Below are 15,480 nucleotides of genomic sequence, written 5' to 3'. Positions count from 1 at the left end.
CCTGAGGGAGCCCTGAGCCTGGGCCCGCGTCAGGGACTCCAGGCACCAGACGCTCCCCAGCCGCTCTCCATGGAGGGAGGAGGACTAACAGAAAATTATCAGGATGGGGTGGAGGGGGAGGGAGATCGAGGGAGCCCAGGAGCTGCATCCAGGGGCTCTCTCCTCTACTGCTGCGCAGTTTGCCAGCAGAACACCCCTACCTTCCATGGCAGGTGCCTGTCCTTCCTGCGGCCACGACAGGGTCCCCATGCGTCTCTCTGCCCCACAGCCCACCCTGTGCCCCCTGCTTGCTGTCAGATAGAGGGCAGTGCTAGCAGCTGGCCGCATGGATTGTGGGTTTATCTTTGGCTGTTTGCTCTCCCCATGGGGCATGCCCAGGTGCCCTCAGTCTGATAATGACTTGGAGGAGGCCAGCAGCTGAGCCTCTGGAAGCTCCTGTAAACACGTGGGAGGATCTGGGTCGCTGCCCTTAGGGTGTCAGTGGGGGATGCACCCCTGCACCCCATGGGGCCCCTGCACGCAGGGCTCGGCCTGGAAAGGTCTGTCTCACCCCTGCGTTCTGAGCCCTCCTTTTTTGATTTTCTGCTGTCCTCTGAATGCAGGGCCTGGGACTGGGCCTGCCAAGAGTGGAGCCCAGCGAGGATGGCGAGGCTGGAGAATGGCACTTGGGAAAGCAGAGGCCCCATGTGCCCACAGGCTGCCGGCCACCTCGGGAGCCACCTGGGGGGGAACGCACAGCTGTCCTCCCTGTATGCTCTTCCCTGGGGTTCAGGGACAGGTGACACCAGCCGCACGGCCACTCTGCTTCCTGTTCCGGGGCTGCACCCACCACCCGCACACCCAGACGGGGCAGGTGTCTTCCTTCTCAGACGAGCTGCAGGGCTGAAATGGAGGCTGAGGCCCCAAATTGTACCCAGGGGCCCCTGTTGGGTGTCACCACTGCCCCCAGGCCCTACCAGCTCCTCCTCACCCTGGCCCTGTGGGCTCCCCTGGGTGCAAGGCCCCCTACCAGCCTGCAGGGCCTGGGCTTGTGGCAGTAGCTGCAGCAGGCGGGATGAGGGGCGTCAAATCACCGCGAACATCCTGCCTGACACGTGCAGCTGGGGTCCTGAAGGTCAGCAAAGTTACCGAGAGCAGCTACCCGTCCCCTCCTCACAAGCAGGTGACGGCCTCCCTGGACTCTGTGAGGCCACTCCAGCCCTGCTCCCCAAGACCATGGCAGCACACAGCTGGCTGAGGGCCCAGCCACTCTTCCTCTCACTGCACCATGTTCACAAGGAGCACTTCCCCCTTCCCTGCTCCAGCCCCAGCACCCACTCCCCTTGGGGTCATCCAGGGTAGGGTCTGGGGGCAGGTCACTGTGCAGGGACATGGTGGAGAGCATGTCATCACGCACGGGACTGGCAACAGCACCGTGGCTTAAGTGGTGGCACTGGCCAGCTCAGGGGAGTCCGTCCTCCCATGGGACCCAGCCTCTGCCCCCGACCCTGGCGGCACCCTGGGTGCTAGGGTTATGGGACTACTGTGTGATTTGGTCCTTGGTGGCTCCAGGGGGACTCCCAGCATGTCCTCTCCTCCCGAGAGCCCCACAGAGCAGTGCAGACCAGGGCATGCCGCGGGGCCCCCCCCCCCGTGTCCCCTTCCTGATTCTTGCACGTGCCTGTATCGTGCTCCTGATGCGTGTGGCCGCTAGGGCCTCGGGGAGGAGGAGGCCAGGTTGGCACGCGCGACCTCAAGAGGTGAGCCATCTCCACCAAGGTCGGGACCACGTCGATCCGGGGCTGGGGGCGCAGGGCAGCGCCTGGGGGCGGGGTGGGGGCCCTGCTCCCTCCCGCCCGGAAAGGGGGCCGGGCGCCCTGCTTGCGGCGGCGCCCCCGCGGACACCCCTCCGCCACCCCGGCGCGCACCCCCGCCCCGCACCCGAGACCCTACCTGCCGCGCCCCGCGCCCCGCCCGGCACGGCCCGCACGCGCCACCGGAAGCGCCCGGCCGGTCCTCGCAGCGCCGCCATCGCCGCCGCCGCCGCCGCCGCCGCCGCCGCCGCCGCCGCCGCCGCCGCCGCCGCCGCCGCCGCCGCCGCCGCCGCCGCCGCCGCCTTGGGGCCTCGGCCGCCGGGCTGCCCGCCGCACTGCCTGCGACGAACCGCCGGGCGCGGAAGGCGCGCGGACGGGGCGCGGCAGAACGCGGCGAGGTGGGTGCGCGGCGGACCGAGGGTGGGGCTCCGGCTTCGGTGAGGAGCCCGGGTGTCGGGGGAGTTAGGACTCTGGTGACAGGATCCCCCTGGGCTGGGGGCTCCGGCCCGGGGTGGGGGGGTGGGGTCTCTGGACGTGCGGTTTGGGCTCCGGACATGAGTTGGGGGCTCCGGTCTAGGGTGGAGGGTCCAAGGACCACCCCCAGACCTGGAGTGGGGTCTCTAGACATGGATGGGGGTTTCTGGACATGAGATGGGGGCTCCGGACCTGGGGCAGGGGCTCCGGTCTGGAGTGGAGGGTACAAGGACCACCCCCCAGAACTGGGGTGGGGTCTCTAGACATGGATGGAGGGCTCTGACCTGGGATGCTGGCTCTGGGACAGGGACTTTGGACATGAGGTGGGGTCTCTGGACCTGGGGTGGGGGAATCTGACCTGGGGTGGGGAGGGGTTCAGGGACCTGGGGTAGGGTCTCTGACCTGGGATGGGAACTCTGAGATGGGGTCACTGGACATAGATGGGGGCAGTGGGTGGGGGCAGTGGGTGGTGCCAGTCTGGTGGATGGAGGAGTGTCGTACTGCAGGGGAAGGCCTGCTTGGGCACAGGGGCTGCAACAGGGCTAGGGGACCTGGACCCGAGGGCCTCCAGTCTCCTGGGAGTTCTCAGACCTGGGACCAGGTTGCAGAGTCATGGCCTGACTCCGCCCTTGGACCCTCGCAGAGGGAGAACTGGGTGGGGCTCAGCCATCTCCACTGGGCTGCTACTGGCTGGCCCTGGGGTCCCTGGGCCTTTCCTTCAGGGGTGTGGCCACTCCACCAGGAAGGATCTGCCCCAAACCAGCCTTTCAGGTTTTCCCAGCCTGGTTCCCTGAGCGCCTCTGCCTCCACTCTTGGAGGGGCTCCGAGGGGCTTGCCTGCAGAGTGGGGTCAGGTAAACACAGCGGACACTGACTACCCAGGACAAGAGAGACCTGAGCTCCCTCCAGCCTTGCTCAGAGGTGACTGGGCCTTTTAAAGGGAGGGTGGGGGTGGGGGTGCGTCAGGGCTTGAGAGAGGGAGTGAAAATTTACAAAAAGAGGGAAGAGGCGTGGGTCCCTGGAACACCAGCCCGTGCTTGCTAACTGGCACCTGTAGAATTTGGCTTTTTCCCTTTTGGAAGCCATGAGTGTGGTCAGGCAGTCACCCTGGGGAGCTGGGGCATTTTAGGGAAGTACTGTGAGGTGCCACCCTTAGTGTTTCTACTGTCAGACCTGGTGGAGAAGAGGGATCAGAGGGAGGGAGTCTCCTTAGTGAGTGGTTTTGAGTCCTGGGACGGCGTCAGGAAGACACTGAGCTCTGAGTGTCTCTAGGTGGTGGCATGAGGTGACCGTGGCAGGCCGCTCGCCGGCTTTCCAGGTGTGTGGTGTGACTGGTGATGGCATAGACATCTGTGTCGCAGAGCAGAGCCCGGGAGATGTGGGAACCCTAGGGGGGTTCTGCAGTGGCCCCCACGTGCTGGGTGGTGAGTTCTCGGACTTTCCCGCCACCTTGTCTAGCCTCAGCTTCCAGGGCTTTTCCAGACCCTGGAGATGAAGGGCAGCTATAGGACAGCTGAGTCCCGGGAAGGGTCTGGCGGCCAGATTTTAGTTCTCAGGGACACCAAGCTGGAAGGGAGGGAAATGGAGAGCATCAATTTGGAGAGTTGTACTGGGTCCTCGAGGAGGCAGAAAGAGCCAGAGGTTTGGGGAGGGAGGGCTGACCAAGCACGGCAGGTGGCAGGACGCAGTCCAGGTTACAGGTGGCTAACAGGGCCTCAGAGATGCTGGCGGGGCTGGGCTCCAGTGGCCCACAAGAGTATTATTTTCTCCACTGAGCTAGAATCTCTCTCTGCCGTCATTTCCCTTTTTGATCAGGGATCATCAAAGGAAGAATATCCTTGTTTACAAAACAGTTCTGGTCTCATTAGGCGGGGCTGATGACTTCCATGCGTACAGCAAGAATGGTGACTGACTTCCAGCCCTTTCTCAGCTGGTTTCATGGAAGCTTAGATAGGGAAATCTCAGATGCGCGTTTAAAACCTTCCACCGTGGGAGGTCGATCCAAGAACTTGCCATCAACTTCACTTGCAGACGCGGGTGAATTCCTGTCTTGTCAAGGCCCCCCAATATCCCAGGGTTCCTGGGCTGCAGGAGGTGACCTTCCTTGCTCACTGGAAGGCTGAGGCCCTTGGATGCCGGGTACCAGGCCGGATTTTCCCAGAGGGCTTTGTAAGCCTTGGCTCCAGAAAGTGACCACAGTTCCTCTATGAGTCATTTTCATTCTTGACATTCCTTGGTAATACAACCAGGGTTTTCAATCATGTCCTGTCACGAGGAGGGCAGTCTTGTTAAACTATGCAGATCACTGTTTATGTGCAATATAGGAATACGCAATGTAGTTTCTGATTTTTGGAGGATCAGACAGGGAGAAAAAGATAAATGCTTTAATTTTGTTTACAGAAGTATAACTTACTAGATTTTTATGAGTCATAGCTCGCTTAAGAGAGAAGAGGATGGGGTTTTTTTTTTTAATATCAAGAAAAGGGAACGTTAAAGAGCCAACAGTATTCTAAACGAAAGTCACGAAAAATTCCAGTCGTCCTTTTTCAGTGCACTCAGTCTTGTCCGTTTCTGTTCTGCCTTATCTTTGGTTCGCAGCTCATGAGCCCATTGGTCTCTGCACTGGGGCCCTTGGTCAGGCCGGTGGGGCGGTGCCATCGGGGTCCCCGGTCAGCCCTTCCCGTGTGGTGCATCTCAAGTCAGGCCCTTTTTGTGGCTGAGGACGTGCTCTGGCCTGCATTGCATTGCAGATGCTTTGGAGAAGCATCAGAGTGAAACAGAATTACCTGCAGATGACGAAAGACTTCAAGTGGCTGTGGTTAAAGAGCTGGGGAGAGTGTGTTATAAAAACACACTTGACAGGGACACGTGGCTGTTCCTGCAGCACACACACCACGTTCAGTGTGGAGCTGTGAGTGATAGCGTTGTACCCGGACACGTGGGAAGCAAGGGCACTGACAAACTTCTGAAATACGTCTGTGAATAGCATTTACCTGCACACATTCACCTAGGGAAGGCTACGCACCTCTTCTCATTCGACAGTGCTTCCCGTGCAACTTAACATAACGAATAAACCTAATTATTTTTTCATTTAAAAAAAATTTTTGCTAGGAGAGTAGGTAATTAGGCTTATTTATTTTTTAATGGAGGTATAGGGGATTGAACCCAGGACCTTGTGCATGCTAGGCATGCACTCTACCACTGACTTATACTCTCCCCACCTAAACCTAATTATTTTTAACATCCCTCCTCTTACAGTGTGAGAGAACAAATCAGTGAGCTTTTCCGAGGACCCTCTGAGAAATCCCCAAACCATTTTGAGATCAAGACTTCATTAAGGATTGATTTGGGGAAGATTGTTGTCAAAAACATTGGAAGGTGTGAACGCTTGATTAAATACGATCCCAGCTCACTGCAGAGAAATACGTAGTTAATCCGCTTTCCCGAGCAACAACCCAAAAGCTCAAACGTAGATGTAGGAGGGGACATGCCCGAAAAACCCTGGGCTCTTGACAGCCAGCACACTTGGGCCTCCTGAGTGACGTCAAGTGGCACAGGGATTATATTAAAGCCAGAAGTTCTGTTTCCTAGAAAGATTCTCCAGAAAGTAAAGAGAATCCTTTTACAATCTCCTACTGAGAGCAAACCAATAACCCAAGAAATCATACTGTTTTAACAGAGAGGGAACCAAACCCCACTTTGGTATCAGCACACTGCTGGCATTACAGCTCACTGGGGAAAAAGCTTTCCCTTCCACCTGGTTCATCTTAGCTCTGACCTCACAGCACAAAATTCCTCATTTCACTGTAGGACAAAAGGACCCTCCTTCCCCTGACAAAACACGTCCTGTCTTCCCTGCTACGTTGTGTACAAAGGCAGCTCACTCTGCTCTGGGTGTATCTAGTGGTGGTTTTATTCTCACACATGGTTTGTGATGTTTACCTGCTAGCGACCGTTACTTGACCAGGAAAACTAGGAAGTTGACCACTGCGAATTGCAGTGGTTCTATAGCAGGGTTCTGTAGCAGATTAGCAAATTATACCAGTGTTCTGTAGCAGATTAGCAAATTTTATGAATATAGCCTCTCATGATCTGTAAGGTAGATGCTCCTGGTACTGCATGTTTGGCTGCAGCAAGAACGTATTTATTAACGCACCCAAATGTCTTTTAGTCTCTTTGTATCATGTATGGATGAGGAGCCAGAAGTATACAAAGTTCACCTGATGACTAACCAGTAATGAATGTTTCAGCACTATAACTTAATGAGAAATTATTTAGAGGGAACTATATTCAATATCTTGCTGTAGCCTATAATGGAAAATAATCTGAAAAAGAATATATATACATATATATACGTATAATTGAATTAGGTTGCTGTACACCTGAAACAGCATGTTAAATTGACTACATCTCAATTTAAAAATAGTTTTAAAACATTAAAAAAATTTATTAAGATATTTAATGAATATGTATTATTTAACTTAATTTGGCTTAACTCTAGAGTTGCAAGTTACCGAAAGACTTTGGAAACTGTTTTTAGGTAGACATACTATAAAACACAATTATTGTTGAAATAAAGCTTCTCAGAATAGTAACCAAATTTGATTAAAAGCAAATTTATCATTTGTATAATCTCAAACATCTAACAGATATAGTATTGGGTTGTTTAGTAAACCAAATAGAATAAAAATATATGTTTGCATATTTACCATTGACAGCTCTAGGGTTGTTTTATGAAATCAACAATATTAAACTAGTCTCATTAACCAAAGATTTACCAAATTACATGAACTTGAAAAACAGTTGAGTTGGTTCTTAGGGAACTCAGGGACCCCTGAGAGCTACCACCTGGAACTGGAAACATTGGGTCCACGCCTCTCTAAGCTCATATACCAGGGCAAAAAAGATCTCAAAGGTCTCCCCACAGACGCTGGTGGAAAACTTTAAACCCTCACGTGGATCGAGGGCCTGCTCCACGTGCCACAATACAACTTGGATAAAAATATAAAATAGAGCAAAGACAAGACCCAACTCCTACAGAAACTGAGTTTTATATGATTGTGTCTATGCCTTGGTTCTTATATTTCTGGGAGTTTTAGGAAGATTTACTTTGTGTAAGTGCCTGTTCCTTTGTAAGCCAATTAGGGTAGAATTCCTTTAAGGGAATTTTATAGCTTAGTTTGGTAACACCATCCTGAGGCATGGAAGGTGTGAACACCGGGTGTGTAAGACTCACTAGTTTATATGAGAGTTGGACCTTGTCTTCTCAGTCTCAGGTGGTTGCTTTTGGGGGTCCCTGAGTCCCTTGAGAGCCCCCCATGGGGCGGGAGCCCAAGGTTTCGGTGGCTGTGGGGTTGAGGGTGGAAGGGAGGGAAAGGCCTGGCAGGGTGGACAGAGCGGAGGAGGCAGGGGCTGGAGGGAGGAGGGATGGGGTAGGAAGGAGAAGCCTGTGGGGAGCACGCTGGGGTAGGGGGGCTGGAGTCGCCAAAGGAGCTCCTGCAATCCCCCCTCATCCTTGGCAAGGATGTCATCCAACCGGAAGGAAGTGGGCAGTGGGCCCTGCGCTGGCACACCTTCAGCAGGGGCACTGGATGCCCCCGGGGGGTTCCTTCTAGGCCAGGAGATGCCTTCCTGGAGAAGCCTGGCCTCTACCCCTGCTTTGGGGACAGCACCCATCCTGCTGTCTTCCTGGATGTCTGGCATCACAGCAGATGGGAGGTGCGGCCGAGGTCTTGGCCCCCTACCTGCCACTCAGCTCAGCAAGAGTGCCGTCTCTCCTCACCCTGGCCTCCTGACGCGTGTGGCCAAGAGAGCCCAGTGTCCGCTGCTCTGCAGACGGAGGCCACGGCCGCCTGGGCCCCACGGCAGATTCAAATCTTTGCAAAGCGGCCAAAGGCATTCCTAGTGCTGAATGGGCGTTTTCAGAATGAAGACCTGATGGCTCCGGGTGTCAGAGGCCGGTCTGCCTGTCCCCCACCCACCTAGGCCTGGTGGGCCAAGGTCATTACCCAGCTGCCAAGCGTCTCCATTGCCCTCTTTGGGGACTCTATCTCAAGGAGGATAAGTGGTGATCAGAGTTCAGTGCAGGAAGAACACTTAAGAACGGGCTGATAGCAAGGAAGGTTGTGGGGGCGGGTGTTGCTGTTATGGTTTTGGGAAAGAGGGCCTGCCCCTTGCCAGGTTGCCCAGGTCTGTGTGCCATCTCTGAGGACACACACTAGGGGCACTGGAAGGAAGCCCTTCCCCTCCTCCCAGAAGGGCGTGGGTGGGCGTCCACCCCGGAGCGGGACTCCAGTGCCTGGGCCCCCGCGGAGGCGGGACCTGTGCTGGTTTTTCTGGACCCTGCTCCCCTGCGGAGAATGGTATGACTTTTTCTGGTTTGGGATCAGGGAGGACCAGGAGCAGGGGTGCTTGTTTTCTTGGTGTCCCACTGTTTTTACTGTAGAAAAATAAGCATAAGTTAAAGTTTACCATTTTAGCAATTTCTAAGCGTACAGTGGGGCGGCATTAAGTGCGTCCACACAGTGTAACAGTCACCACTGTTTTCAGAACTTTTTCATGACCCAAAACAAACTCTGCCCGCATTCAGCAGTAGCTCCCTCCCCTCCCCAGCCCCAGCAGCCCCTGCTCGACTTCGGCCCTTTGAATCTGCCTTTTCTAGGTGTTTCGTATGAGTGGATTCACACAATATTTATCATCCCTTTGTGTCTGGCTTATTTCACTTAGCATAGTCCTAAGTGTGCGTCCTTGTGGGTAGCCCGGCTCAGGGCTTCCCTCACTCTGATGACTAAGTACCACCCGCTGTGCGGACGGACCACGCTTGGTTTATGCCTTGGTGCTGCTGTGACCCGTGCTGTGAGCGCGGTGGACAAGGATCAGGTCAACTCCCTGCTCTCGGCCCTTTTGGGGACACACCCAGAAGTGGGATTGTTGGGTCACACGGTGACTCTATATTTAACTTTTTGAGGAACCGCCAACTATTTTCCACAGCAGCTGCACCGTCTCATGCCCCCATTGCGTGCACGAGTTTCCGGTTCCTCCTCGTCTGCACCAGCACTTGTGTCCCCTTTTTGGAGGTCGGGGTGGGGACGTCATCTTCACAGTTGTGAAGTGGTACCTTGTGGTTCTGCTTTGCATTTCCCTAGTGACTAGTGATGTTGAGAAGATGCTTGCTTGCTCACTGGCGTGTCTCCTCTGGAGAGATGTCTGCTCAAGTCCTGTGCCCGTTTCCCGACTGGGTCGTTGCGGGCAGCGAGGTGAGGGAGGCCCGGCGAGCCTGGCCTTGGGGAGGGGCCCACATTCCAGGGCTCTGGTCACTTGCAGGTTGTGGTTCCTGCTGCTGATGGTCTAGAAGCCAGAGAACACAGAATTTCTGTCTGCTTTGCTGCTGGGCCCAGAGAAGGGGAGTGGACGGCAGGGCCTCCTGGGAGGCCAGGTCTGGTCCGGGCCGTGCTGGAGCTGGAGAGATTGGTGTGGCCGAGGCTCCCACCTCCAGTGTGCGGACTCTGACCTGCTGGTTATGTGCTCACTGTGTAACCAGGCCGCGTGGCCCAAGACCTCCCGAAAGCCTGGGTGTCCACGGGCAGGGTCTCAGCGCCCCTGTTCATCCTCTGCTCTGCCCACCAAGCCCCTCCTGGTCCTGGTCATTGGGGTCTGGAGCCCGGAGCTGTCTTCCAGGGGTCTCCCCTCCGAGACCCCTGCCCTGCCTGCTGTCCCGGGTGAGCCTTTCTGCCCAGGAGCTTCTCGGAGAGCAGGGGCCTGTGTGGCCACTGGGATTCTGAGGCTGCTTCCTGTGCGTGGCCCGTGAGTGACCACAGGCCCCAGTGGAAGCATCACACCTGCCTCTTCCTTTCATCCTTTTCCATGTTAAGGTCTCTGCTCTGGGCTGACTCAGCCCTGCAATGTCACAGGGTCCCCAGGCCCATCCGTCTGCCTGGGGCCTGGGCTACCTTCCCGGAGGGCCCCTTGCCAAGGGGGAGGGCACATCTGGCTCACACTGTGGTGCAGGTGGACAGGTGGCCTTCCTGCTCAAGGGACAGATGCGCCCTGTGTGGTCATCCCTTAATGGAGTGGCCAGCAGGCTGTGCCCTGTGTCCCTCACATGGGGGCCACCTGTGTCCTATCTGGAAACACTCACAGAACCGCAGGAGCTCTGGGATTGCCCTGAGTGTCAGGAGCCTCAGCTCACCTTGGGCTGCCTGGGAAAACACGGTGGGCCAGGGTTGGGGGGCTGTGATCTGCAGCCCCCGGGCAGGACCGCCAGACACACAGCTGCTCCCCACCCAGGGCACAGCCCCAGCAGGAAGCTGTTTGCGGGTGAGCGGGGCTATGCACACCTGGAGCTAGCAACCTGGCAGGTGGCTGGCCCCTTGAACCTTGGGCCCCCGTCAGCACAGGGGTCCGTGGCAGCACCACCCCCGACTGAGGGGTGCATGGGTGGATCAGCCAGGACGGCAGGGGGCACTAACCACGGGAGCCCTTGGGTCCACCTGGCCTCCTGCAGGCCTCACCCTGCCATTGCCCGCCCCCTCACCAGATGCTGGAGGGCCCACCCCTGCTGCTGGTCGCTGTCTCCCTGGGCCTGGTGCTGCTGCTGCTGGTTCTGCCGGTCCTGCGCCGCTGCGGCATCGTCTTCCTTGGCTGGAACGAGCTATTCCTGCACCCCATCTGCAACCTCCTGATGGGTGACAGTAAGGAGCAGCGCATCCTGCGTTACGTACAGCAACATGCGGTGGCCGGCGACCCGCAGAGCGTGGTCCGCGCCATCGACACCTACTGCTTGACCAAGGAGTGGGCCATGAACGTGGGCGACAAGAAAGGTGGGTGCTGTGGCTGTTCACCTGGCTCCCAGGTGTGCAGGGGCGAGGGGACCAGCCTCTCACTCCTGACACCATGTTGCCATCTCCATGGGGGCAGCCATGTGATAGACCCCCAGGAGGTGCTGTGCAGGGGGCCCCTCGCCAACACCAGTTGGAGGCCCTGCATCTGCACACCCTCTGGCAGGGCCAGATCCGCCGGGTGGGCAGTGGGTTCCTGGGTGTCCTGGCTGGGCGGGAGGGCGTACCGAGTCTCTTGGACTCTGCCCAGCCCAGGTGCCAGGCTCCCCCACCCCCAGGGCTGCCTCCTGATCTCTGGACTCCAGCGTGGGGCACCGGCACGTGCTGAGCTGCATTTCCTAGGGTCAGGCTGAGGACAGACGTGACAGCCATTGTCCGGCCTCCTTGGCCTTTCCAACCGTGTCCAGCTCAAGGGAGTCAAGGACGCTCTTGAGTGCAGCTTGTGGGCAGAGTGGGGTCGGGGCTTCCGCAGAGGGCAGCTCTGGGTTAGGACGGGTTGGGGTCAGCCAGGAATGGTGGAAAAGAGACCAGCGCAGGGGCCTGAGTGGCCATGGGAGCTCAGAGGCATGGGCCGTGGGGCTGGGCATCGGGAGGGGGCTGCTGCTCAGTCAGGAAGGAGCTGGGCCAGGACTGGGAGTGGGTCAGGCCCCTCTGCCTGCTCACACCCCCTCCACCGCCGCAGGCCAGATCGTGGACGCCGTGGTGCAGGAGCTGCGCCCCTCCGTGCTGCTGGAGCTGGGGGCCTACGTGGGCTACTCGGCCGTGCGTATGGCCCGCCTGCTGCTGCCCGGCGCCCGGCTGCTCACCATCGAGCTTAACCCCGACTACGCCGCCATCACGCAGCAGATGCTGGACTTCGCAGGCCTACAGGACAGGGTGCGGCATGACACCACCCCCGGGGTGGCACTGAGGCTCCCAGGGCCGGGCGGGTTGGGGGCTTCATCACACCCCAGCAGCTCAATGCCACATTTTCCCTGCTGATCATTCCGTGGAGGCTGGGGCCGGGGACATGTGTCTCCCAAACCCTGAAGAAAACTGTGTGGGGCCAGGTGGGGGTCTGTTTGCCCTGTGGCCGGACACTGACGAGGGCTGTTCCAGGTGACATTGGTCGTCGGGGCATCCCAAGATATCATCCCCCAGCTGAAGAAGAAATATGACGTGGACACGCTGGACATGGTCTTCCTTGACCACTGGAAGGACCGGTACCTCCCAGACACGCTCCTTCTAGAGGTGAGCTGGAGACCTGCCTGGCAGGGTGGGCTCCCGTGTCAGTGGGCTCAGCCTTCGGAGAGCCAGGGGCCCTGCTGAGCCATAGCTGGAGGCAGGGCAGGACCCCGCACTAAGTGGTCCTGGTGTGGGCACGGAGGCGCAGGCTGGGTGTGAAAGGGCCCGGGATGTTCTGGGAACAGGCAGGTTGGGGCAGTGGGCCAGGGTGTGTGGAGGTCTGGACCCCACAGGCATGAGCACAGAGGGCTTCAAGCAGTTATGGACAAGTTAGATCTGTCTTCTTTCCAGAAGGAGCCTGTCGGCTGCGTGGAGGGAGGTGGCTGTGGGCAGGCGGATTGGAGGTCCAGCTCCAGGAGCTGCACAAGGACCTGCGTCAGCAAGATGGGGCAGCGGGGGGAAGGCAAGGAGCCCCTCGGACCAGGCTGGGGGGCCTGAGGAGCACACTGGGGCGGGGGAGGAAGTGGAGTATTGAGGGCAGACACCAGGCAGCTGACCAGGCTGGACCTGCGTCATGGGCGTGGAGGCTTCGGCAGCTTCGGTGTGTGTGATGATCATGGGGCCAGCGCTGATAGAAAAGGAGCAAATACTGGCATAACCAAGAAACTGATTGTTTTCTCAGTGCCGCTTGTTCAAAGCTGGTCATTAGCTCAACAGAAGAGAAGTTCTGAACCGGGGACATGTGTTCTGTAGCCCTGCAGCTGGGCTCTGGGTCGGGGCTGAGGGGCTGGGCAGGCAGGTGGCCATTCAGATGGGAGGCTGCTTGGTCCCCCGTCACCCGGACCTCTCTACAGGCTGCTGGGGTGTCCTCACAGCATGGCAGCTGGAGCCCCCCAGAGCCAGAGGGGCAAGGGAGACACACACTCCCAAGTCAAGCCCACAGCCTGGGTGAGAGGAGGGAGGCTTGGGGACAGTGGCCACCCCTCTGGTCCTCCGAATGCCGTTCCTCCTGACACTGGCTTGCCGGGACCCTGAGCTTCTGGCCAGACCACTCCGGGAATCTGTCCCCGTCAGGAGGTGGGGTGTGGGGAAGGGAGTGCTGCCTCCTTATCTCCTTTCCTCAGGGCAGTGGCCTGGCTTCCCCCTCCTCTGCTTCCTTCGTCCACGGGTAACCGGTAGGGTTAGTGCCTGATGTCTTTCAGTGTCCCCGCCCCACCCGAGCCCGTCAGCTGGATCCCCAGCTCACCTCGTGCACCTCTTGCCCCAGATGCTTTCCTGGGGCTGCGTCAGGGCTGGGGGTGCCTCCTGGGCTGCCCTCTGTTCTAGGCCTTTCACTCCATCATTCCTAGCAGCACTTTGTTCAGATCCTGGCTCCTGGGGTGTCCCTAAGCCTCACTGACCTCACAGATGTTTCCCATTCTGGCCTGAGGGCCCTGGGCCTCCCCTTGGCTTCCGGGCTGGAGGCGTGGCCACCACTAGGGAGACTCCACTAGGGGGTGCAGAGTGGATTTTCCTAAGTCACCAGGAGGGGCCCACACATCCGCGTGGTCCTGCTGCAACTTAGGACACACCTGGGGCCCCTTGTTTCATTTGGTTTCCGTGTTTGGAGTTGCTTAACTTTTTTCAGTTGTACACAATGATTGCATAAAAAATCTGAGTCCAACACAGCAACTGGGTGGCCCTTCACCCCTGCCCCAGGCAAATGTTTCCTCTCAAGGGTTTTCTTTCTTACGTAATCCAAATGGCTCCTCCCCAGGTTTAGAGACCGCAGACCGGGAGCCCACTCCCTAGGGCTGTGTCCAGCTGCTCCCCCTTCAGCAGAGCCCAGGCCCAGGAGCGCTGGCCGGCTGCCCAAGGCCCAGGCGCTCTTGCAGATGCGCTGCCTCAAATGCTGGGCTGGGGGCTGTCCAGGGTGGACCCAAGGCGCAGGCTTATGGGTGGGGAGGTCTGTCCCACCTCCACCCTCAGCCCTGCAGGGTCACCCTGGTCGGGCCAGGTCAACCCTCCAATGACTGCCACCAGCAGCACAGGCACCAGGCACCGGGTACCTCCCTGACCTTGAGGAGCCCCGAGTTCCTGGCACCAGGTGACCAAGGCACCCATTGGCCTTACTTGCCACTGTGGCCCAGGTCCTGGCCCCGTCTCCTCTACTCACACTTCCCGCTAGCACTTAGTAAGCACCTACCGTGTGCCCCCCACTGTTGTCGGGCTGAGGACGCAGGAGGAATGGAGGAGATCCCCTTCCTGCAGTGGCCACTGCAGGGAGGAGGGTGGCCTCGGGGAGGAAGTGGGATGGACCTAGGCCTTCCCTCCTGGCTTGCGGGGGATTTGACAGACACCCTGACAGTCACCGCTCTGACCGGTCTGTCCCTGCAGGAGTGTGGCCTGTTGCGGAAGGGGACCGTGTTGCTGGCTGACAATGTCATCTGCCCGGGAACACCGGAATTCCTGGCATATGTGCGCGGGAACAGCCGCTTCGAGTGCACACACTTCAGCTCGTACCTGGAGTACTCGCAGGTGATGGACGGCCTGGAGAAGGTGGTCTACAAGGGCCCGGGCAGCCCTTCGAGGCCTTGACCACTCAGCCTGCTCCGGCCCCCTAGTCGAGCCTGGTTCTAAAGGGTGCGGTGGACCCCCGCCTGCCAACCTGCTCCTGCAGCTTGGGGCCCTCAGCGCAGCACCCTTGAGGCCTCTGCACAGCACCCGCAGGCCGTCCCTTGCTGGTCCGCCCCTAGGGCAACCAGCTCACTGTGCAAAGTCACTGCAATAAATCTGCAAAGTATCTGCTTGCAAAGACCAGACCAGGGCAAGTGGTGCCCCTCACAGTGTCACCCACCAGCATTCTGACAGGGCTTCTTACACGGGCAGGTCCTCCGCCATCAAAATGTCCAGCAGACCCAGGAAGCGGGGGACCCACACAGCCTGTCCTTGAGGTCTGCTGTCACCAGGTGGCAGCAACACCTCAGTGATGCACTCTGACCAGCAACTCTCACCATGCTTCTGACTCCTGAGTGCTTTCACCTCCTTTGTAAGAATGAAACGCAACTTCTTTACTAAAATCCACTGCTAACAATCTTATACACCAGCATCATGTTGAAAAGATAGTGAAACACAAATTAAAGGTCTCAATGTTTAGACAAGAGATCAGCTGATTCCTTCTTGTCAGCCACTCCTCTCCTCTGGTGCCTTCAGCCTCGCACCAGACATGCTGCT

The 15,480-nt window shown here is 58.1% G+C and overlaps 2 protein-coding genes across 10 annotated transcripts in view; one reads left to right on the top strand and one right to left on the bottom strand.

Moving 5' to 3' along the window:
- Positions 1 to 2,024, bottom strand: part of TXNRD2 (thioredoxin reductase 2) — a 32,229-nt gene extending 30,205 nt beyond the window's left edge. For 3 of the 6 annotated variants that reach the window (XM_031443258.2, XM_064480970.1, XM_064480971.1), the window contains exon 1: positions 1,933 to 2,014. In XM_031443258.2, the coding sequence (XP_031299118.2) occupies positions 1,933 to 2,011 (79 nt within the window). In that variant the 5' untranslated portion in view covers positions 2,012 to 2,014. Of the gene's footprint in view, positions 1 to 1,660; positions 1,798 to 1,932 lie in introns of those variants that run through there. The other 3 variants (XM_064480967.1, XM_064480969.1, XM_064480968.1) reach the window with 2 other exon arrangements.
- Positions 2,025 to 2,095: 71 nt separating this feature from the next.
- Positions 2,096 to 15,409, top strand: COMT (catechol-O-methyltransferase). Of its 4 annotated transcripts, none has more exons than XM_031443254.2 (5): positions 2,096 to 2,191; positions 10,803 to 11,085; positions 11,786 to 11,979; positions 12,202 to 12,333; positions 14,644 to 15,409. In XM_031443254.2, exons 2-5 carry the CDS (start codon positions 10,803 to 10,805, stop codon positions 14,842 to 14,844), a joined length of 810 nt encoding a protein of 269 aa, XP_031299114.1. In that variant the 5' UTR covers positions 2,096 to 2,191; the 3' UTR covers positions 14,845 to 15,409. The 4 variants fall into 4 exon arrangements, with proteins under 4 accessions (XP_031299114.1, XP_064337042.1, XP_031299117.1 ...); XM_064480972.1 differs by having other exon boundaries at positions 2,118 to 2,230; XM_031443257.2 differs by lacking the exon at positions 2,096 to 2,191 and adding an exon at positions 3,018 to 3,187.
- The last annotated feature ends 71 nt before the right edge of the window (positions 15,410 to 15,480 follow it).

Source organism: Camelus dromedarius, chromosome 31, assembly GCF_036321535.1.
Source record: "Camelus dromedarius isolate mCamDro1 chromosome 31, mCamDro1.pat, whole genome shotgun sequence".
Taxonomy (NCBI): domain Eukaryota; kingdom Metazoa; phylum Chordata; class Mammalia; order Artiodactyla; family Camelidae; genus Camelus; species Camelus dromedarius.
This window is presented reverse-complemented; position numbering and strand designations above follow the sequence as displayed.